Here is a 7,870-nt window from a genome sequence, read left to right on the forward strand (position 1 = left end):
GAAAGAAGAGTGCTTATAATGGACAGTTTTTTGTTTTGTTTTCACCTAACAAGCCTGGTGTCCTGTTTCTCTTGGGTGGTATTTGCGGACTGGCAATAAGCATGTGCTACCACGAGGAGAGCCACTGCATGCATGGGATGCCTCAAAGAGAAACGATGACTCCCTTTTTATGACTAAGATAGGGAGACCCCTTAGCGTTGGGCGACACCATTTTTAGGAGGACACGGGAGAGATGGGCACAGTCCCTTTTGTGTGTAGAGAACACTGGTGGTGTGTGTTGGGCGACACCATTTTTAGGAGGACACGGGAGAGATGGTTACAGTCCCTTTTGTGTGTAGAGAACACTGGTGGTGTGTGTTGCCACACGGAGGGAGGCCATGGGAGGAGATGTAAGAGCCCTCCCGGCCCCCCTCCCTCATAGTAGGTGCCAGCTCCCCATATATGGACGGCCACTGCTTGTGATGGATGGCCACTACTGGGTGCTGCAAAGATCAATAAAGAGGCCCCATGGGAGGGGAAAGAGGAAGAGCTAGAGGTGACCTTGTAGAAGGTGACGAGCCCCTTAGGAGAGGGGCAATGAAGCATGCTCATTCAAGGGCCCTCCCTTGTGGGAAGAGAGAAGCCCGAGATTGGTGGGTGAAGGGCCTCTCCCTTATTTGAGAAGAGAGGCAGTGCACAAATAGGCACACACAAACAGGCACTGCACTGGAGGTTTAGAGAGTGTAGGTGGTTCAATGCTAGGTATGAGAAATGCTGACAATGTCGATTAAGCAGTATATATATAGAGCGAGAGGTTGCTAGATGCTAGTTATGGAATGCTGACAAGTGTCGGTTAAGTACTTGCATATCCATGAAGCATATGTGGATGCATACATGATGCATGGTGTGAGTGTGAACCATACCTCAACACACATGAGGCATATGTGGGAGAGGTTGCTAGATGCTAGTTATGAAATCTAGTTAAGTAGTTGCATGTGCATGAAGCATATGTGGATGCATACATGATGCATGGTGTGAGTGTGAACCACTCCTCACCATGGATGTAGGGTGTGAGTGTAAACCATACCTCACCATGTAGTTTTGAAACATCTTCTTAGTTTTGATTAAACATCTTCTCTTCTTTATTATAAAAATGGATATATGCAAGCCTATTCCATCCATCCACCACCACCACCAACTGTGGATATATATAAGTCTAATCTGTCTAGTCTATCTAACACCACCATCACCGGTGGATATATATATATAAAGTCTAATCTATATGCTTATGAAGTCTAATATCTACCATCACCACCACCAATGGTGCAAGCGTACACACTTACGACATATATTGGTTTGGAATGTTTACCGATAAATAAATATGGCAACCATTCTATGAAAATAGTGGGCGCACCATGCTGCCTCCGTCCACAACAAGTACTTCGCCGGTGCAGAAAGACGAGCATGGCATACAAAAGAATGCCACCGCAGCAGCTGCCTCGGTCGGAGCTCCGGGGCGGCCGAGAGGAATGTCTCGGAGGAAATTGGATTCACGCTCCAAGGCCTGCGAGCGACAACAACGTCAACATGAAATCAACTGCAAGAAGGGGATGGTTACGCACTACAGACAAGCCCCCCACTACAGACAAGCCCAATTATAATAATAATTCTACATAGTAATTTACCTCTGCGGATAGCTCGGTCTCGATGGTACCCGGTGCGACTGTGTTCACAAGAATGCCATCGTTAACCCATTCGGTTGCTAGCGACCTTGCCAGCTGATTCATGGCAGCTGCAAGGATTCATCAAAGCAAAACAATATAGTACGTTCTGTGCATCAGTAAGGCTCTTAATTAATTAAAGAAACAGAAGACTAATACATTGTCATGTCCATCATGCCCATAGTTAATTGCCTGCCGTATGTATGTTGTTGTTTGCAACGTCAGTGCCAAGCAGCGTGCAGGACTGTGTTGTTATTTTCAACCACAATTAAAGGATTGATTGTCATTGGCCGGCGGCATGTATGTATGTATGTTGTACCTTTAGACATTCCGTATGTGCTACATGGAAAAGAGACGCTTGTCAAACTGGCAACGGAGCTAATGAAGACGATTCTACCCTTGCCACAAGCTTTGAGCAGAGGATGAGCCAGCTGCGCAAAGTGGAAAGCTGACTCCAGGTTTGTATTCATCACAGACGCATAACCTTCTTCCGTTACGTCAACCGCGGGCTTCAACTCTATAGTGCCCACGTTGTTAACCTGCCGGATTAACACTAATTATCAGTAATTAGCTCATTCCAAGGCAATAACCATGGCGGTTCTAATGTTGCACGAGATCAACGAGTTGGCAGGATTAATCGTAAACTCAACCACGAGCAAGAGGGTCTAACCAAGATGTCCAGTTTCCCGCCGAAATGCTGGGAGACTTGCTGCATTAGTTCGATTCGTGACGCACGTGAGCTGACGTCGCACACCGAGGCTTCCACCTTCAGACCGGACTCTCTCCACTCATTCACACGTGCCTCCACGTGCGCGCGCGTGCGGGAGCACGTGTACACGGCCGCCCCCAACCCCGCGAGCTCTTCTACTATTGCTTTCCTGCACAGAAGCTGAATTAGTTCAGTGACAAAGGTACAGCTTGGGCACACACATGAGATGATCATACCAGAAGAGCTGAGGATGCTTTTGCGCCGTGGCCTCACGGCGCTCACCCTATGCCGCGAGTGCCTCCCGTTACTAGTGCCGTATGCCCTCGCAAGCTCCATCGATCTGCTACACTAGCCGAGTGCACAGCTGCTGTTGCTGCTGCTTCATGGCCCTCCTCCATTCTCAACGAATAAATGGAAGTTTCTAGTCTCCTTCTTCCTGTATACACACAGCGTATACTGAGGGATCTACCTCCTAATCGTGGTGTTGTAGTAGTAATGCAGCAGGTGCTGTATATAAAGCTTGTAATCAGCTGTGGTTGAGAGGTCACAAACGTCATGCATGACATCGCAGTGTGTGATTAGTCTCCAAAAAAAACCAAAAAAAAAACCATCTTTGAAAACAGAGTTTTTTTGTTTCACGGCAGTCCCATCTTTGAAAATGCTCGTGATAGCTATATTCTATTGATTCCATTGCAAAGTTCTTGAGGTGCCTCTATCAAAAGGCAAATTATTTCCAGGGAGCGGTACATCAATACTTTTTGTCATGGACTAAAGAAAGAAGGAATGGTTACTTTTTAACCGGCATGTTGTTTTTGCACACTATTCACTTTGAATGGAAATCTATTACTAAATATTGAATTTGTTGGACATGGAATTTTTGTGTTAAACAAAAATTAGAGCATAACATATATTTGTATAAATTAAAAGCATAAACTTTAATAAATAAAATTAAATAAACAAGAAGGATGAAAAATAGAGTAGAAATTATTGTCGATATAAGATTCGCTTGAGATGAGTGTGACCCTTGTATTAGAAAAAAACACTTGCTTTTCAAAAAGATAAATCCAAAAATAAAGCACAAGTGCTTTTGAGTTTATCAACCTACAATCTCTACAAAAATATAGCAAGCATAATATAAAGTCTTGGGCCTATCAAAAGTATAAAATACTATTTGGTATGTACAAAGGTATGAGGCCTTAGCCTTACAAAAATATTGATTCCTAAATACAAAACCATAAAAGGTGTTCACATGTCTTCCAAAATATCCTAAAAGTGATGCAACACATGTTCCACCATCAATTAACACGTAATCCATTGCTCATTCAGTGCCTTCATTCAAAATAATATTAGTCAGTACACACAGCTGATTAAACACATCAATCCTGACCATATCATAATAACACACACAGCTTGTCTAAATATATTAATCCTGGTAAATGAAATAAATAAAAGATGCATCCAAAGTAAAATATCCCGAAATAAAATAATGGGTGTCCCTATCGAGGTTACAAGTATAATGTTATTAGAAAAAATAAAAAGAAAATATAAAAGAATATTAAATTCACCTCAATAGGAGCTTAAACTATGATCTCGTTTTCAAAAGCCATTAGCATGTTTCTTTCTTATTGCATCTTTGATGATTGTTGACGTGAGCAACTCTAGAAAAATAAATTAATCATCTTAAGCAACCTCTATATATAAGATAAAGAGATGAATTAGGAAAAATGTGATAATACAATGTCATACAAATTTTACACAAAAGTTGACTTTTTCACTTGAGCCCTAGTGTGAGGGGTCCATCATAATCAACTTGATATATGAGCTACATCCCTTGTGGGTTCTCTTTAAACTACTTCTCTATAATTCTCCACCACTGAGTAGAAATGGCTAGAATAGGGGCCACCATGATCTACCCGTGCAATGTATGGTTGACCTCCTATTAAAGAGATGCAACTCTTTTGCCACCTTCATCAAAGCGCTTGCCCATGGGATTTGGAAATTATGTATTCATTATATGTATTATGTACTACTTGCCCCTTGTCTTTTGCTTGGCCCACGTGATAAAATGAGTTCTTGAAAGTTTCGTTGACCAAGGCTTTAGGCTGTTTTTTAAACTATTGCATTGGACATCCATGAAAACACTCCCATCATAATCCACTGTGTAGTATAATCTCTCCGTCACTCCTAGCATTAGTCATCATCCCTTTCATCCTCCATGAATGGCGAACTAGCATCTCCACCAATGTATGAGAAAAAGCATCATCCTTGAGAATGGTGACTTTGAGAGCTCGTTCGTTCTTGAGAAGCCCTAGACACTCTCAGGTGTGGCGAAAATGGTGAGTGGATCTTGAAGAATCATTGCACCCCACACGATTTGGGGGAGATAGTAGCTCCCTTATATGTCCTTAGAGGAATGCATAGAGTCAATAATGCATAGAGGCCTCTATGCATAAGAGGCAATGATGCATAGGCCTTTATACATAAGAGGCGGCAATGATGCATATACCTTTATGCATATAAGGCTTCTACACATAAGAGATTTCCATAAAGCGCTGGACTCCCTTATAGTTGGCGGGTGGGGGAAATTCCAGAATGACCTTGATTTTACTTTTGTCGGTGGAAATCCCATTTTTGGACACTATATGTCCTAGAATAACTCTTTGTTTAACCCAGAATTAGCATTTGAAAGGATTCAATGAGATGCGATATAATCTACACCTTTCAAATACTTTTTATAAACACATCAAGTGCTCCCAAGAGGAATGAACACAAAGAACATCTAAGAAGGCTTCACAAAAGTCCCTTACATATTCCTTAAAGGCTGTGTTTATCAATCGTTGGAATGTTGCAGGTGCATTGGTTAAGCCAAAGGCATGATGCGAAAGGAAAACACTCCAAACTCCGTTATAAAAGCTATTTTAGCTTGGTCCTCTACTGCAATTATGATCTAATTATAACCAGAGTACCCGTCTAAAAAGCTATAGGCCTCCTTGCCTGCAACTCTTTCAAGCATATGCTCCGAATATGGCAAGGGGTAATGATCTCTTCTGGTGGCTGCATTAACCTTTTTGAGATCAACGCACACTCTGAGTTTCCCATTCTTCTTTGGTACAATGACTATCGGAGAAACCCATTTTGAGTGCTCAATAGGGTATATATGAATCCACATTTTATAAGCTTTTCAATTTCCTCTTTGTACAATCTTTGCATACTTAGGATTCATTGGGTAGGGACGTTGCTAAACTGGTTTAGCAGTGCTAATCATTGGAATTGTGTGTTGCACCACAGAGGGTGGAACACCCTTCATATCATGGTATGTCCAAGCAAATATGTCCTTGAATTCTTTAAGAAGCATCTTAAGTGTAGCTTCTTCCGTCTTGGTGAGGTCTTGAGAAATAAAAGCTGGTTTAGACTCCGCACCTGGATCTGCTAGTTCTATCTTCTTAACTACCGCCGGGCCATTGTAGACACCGCTACTCCCATTGGTAGGCGTTCGTTGGGCTTTTGTGTAGATGACTTTACGTTCCCCTGTGGTAAAAGATTTGAAATGCTCGGATGCGGGGTGTAAGTTTACCGGTTCTTGTTGTGCCATGCTTTTTTCTTTAAATTCTGCTTCCTTTTGTTGCTGAGCTAACTCTCGGTTTTGACGCCTTCTTGCAATACGACTTAGTTTCAGCTTCTCTTCGATTTCTAATTGGGCGATGTCATGAGGTTGCGGACTACACCACATGACACTTTGGAGGTATTCTCCCCAAATTTTCCACTAACTTCCGATGAGCGTCATATGCTCCTACATAACTAAGCCATTCTGCAGTGGATCTCTCTTTGTTTATTCTAGCTCATACATTAGCTCGATATAGCGTTGTCGCTTATGTCTTGTCTTCTTCTTACCTAGTTTCTAATTTTTGTTTATATCAGATTCAGACTCGCTTGATTGATGTTCACTTTTGTCCCCCTCACTCTCGGAACTGCAAGAGGTTACTGTCCTAGGCCTTGAGCACGTGGCTTCCACACTTGGGTGAATATTCAATTCATACCCCCTATCAGGCTCAGAGTTAGTTTCTTCTTGAGATTTACACTCGGATTCGTATTGGTCAGAGTCTTCGCTACTTTCAGTGTCAAGGGAGTTTGCCACTTTCTTGCCCCATCAGAAGTCAAATGCATAACACCTATCATGTTTAGTGCCACTAATGGTGGCATATCTTGCCCCTCAGGTGTTACCCAACTTGTGCCTCTATTTTTCCATGTGTCTATGGTTGCCGACCGCTGGGTGTACCCAATCTACGTTATCTCACTCAGTCATGCCCAGTAGGACATCCATATAAGGAGAATCTTCCCCATCATCGGTCTCTTTTTTGCATGTATACCAATACTTTAATGGGGCTGAGTGAATAGTGGTATCCGATCGATTATCAATGATAACCTTGCTTTCTAAAGGATGCGCGCGACCATTCTCAAGATAAACTCGAATGATAGAGTCCTGGAATTGTAAGTAGACATGTTTTTTCGTCTAGTCATGCACCATTTGTGCTTCCCTCATGAAAGGACGTCCTAAGATCATTTGATATGACATAGGATGCTCAGAGAAATCCATTACAATGAAGGTATGCCTTACCTTGTATCCCAGAACCTTGATCTTAAGGTCCTTTAGCATTCCAATAGGTTTAGCTATAGTTTTGTTTGCCATCTTAACCACTATGTTTGTGACTTCTAGGTGAGGGCTTCCCATAGATTCCCAGCAGTTTTTAGTCACAATGCTCACTCCAGCACCACCATCAAGGATTCCGTTTAGAGTTAATCCCATTGTAGTAATGGGGAGGGTTGCATTAGATTCATCATCACCTTCAAAGTACTGTCCCAACTTGTTAACAAGTATTTCAACAACCGAGTCTTCATCTAGGTTGGGCTATAGATCCAAATGTTCCTCCACATCTTGAAGCGTGTCGGGTCTATCCATATTTGTAAATTGTGGTAACCCCACCTTTAGTTCTCCATTGAGAAATGCTCGAAGAGCTAAGAATAGCTCAGGATCTCCATATAACTTGGATATGATCGTGGTTCTGATTTCAGAGGACATGAAATCCATTAGTTTGGACACATTCAACGGTACTTTTTGGGATATCGGCCCTTGACTAGGGACTGGTGAAGATGGAATCACTTCCTCTTCGATGGGGTCAGGCATTCCCTCACTAAACATTCTTTCAAGCAAGAAGGGTGTCTGCCCACTTCCTGATGTCCTATCCTCACTTTCTTCCCGAATGATACTAGGTATAGCTAATGATTTATGGCTCCTGTGAGGCTGAACTTGTGTAGGAAACATTGTGTCTGGGATCTTAATTTTTTTAGGTTCTGGCTCCAGTTCTCTTTGTGTTTCTTCCACCAAACCCCTTAAGTGTTGCACTCGTTCAATCTCCTCTACTGGGTTTGGGTAAGTCCCAATCTTTTTCTTGAGGGTTTTTGG

The 7,870-nt window shown here is 42.3% G+C and overlaps 1 protein-coding gene across 1 annotated transcript; it reads right to left on the bottom strand.

Moving 5' to 3' along the window:
• Nucleotides 1-1,097: 1,097 nt before the first annotated feature.
• Nucleotides 1,098-2,900, bottom strand: LOC147609267 (tropinone reductase homolog At5g06060-like). Its single transcript, XM_086787649.1, has 5 exons — nt 2,692-2,900; nt 2,371-2,578; nt 2,020-2,239; nt 1,665-1,771; nt 1,098-1,543 (listed from the first exon to the last, which is right to left on the bottom strand). Exons 1-5 carry the CDS (start codon nt 2,805-2,807, stop codon nt 1,373-1,375), a joined length of 822 nt encoding a protein of 273 aa, XP_086643775.1. The 5' UTR covers nt 2,808-2,900; the 3' UTR covers nt 1,098-1,372.
• Nucleotides 2,901-7,870: the final 4,970 nt, after the last annotated feature.

The sequence above is a fragment of the Cibotium barometz genome, chromosome 51 (assembly GCF_041138505.1).
Source record: "Cibotium barometz isolate CiBa-2024 chromosome 51, ASM4113850v1, whole genome shotgun sequence".
NCBI lineage: Eukaryota > Viridiplantae > Streptophyta > Polypodiopsida > Cyatheales > Cibotiaceae > Cibotium > Cibotium barometz.

What these genes read in the sequence shown, in the direction of transcription:
- LOC147609267 (XM_086787649.1), bottom strand. Translation starts at nt 2,807, where the DNA reads ATGGAGGAGGGCCATGAAGCAGCAGCAACAGCAGCTGTGCACTCGGCT. An exon ending in GGAGGCACTCGCGGCATAGG is followed by an intron (nt 2,579 to 2,691) that starts GTGAGCGCCGTG and finishes GCTTCTGTGCAG; the next exon opens with GAAAGCAATAGTAGAAGAGC. An exon ending in GCGGGAAACTGGACATCTTG is followed by an intron (nt 2,240 to 2,370) that starts GTTAGACCCTCT and finishes TTAATCCGGCAG; the next exon opens with GTTAACAACGTGGGCACTAT.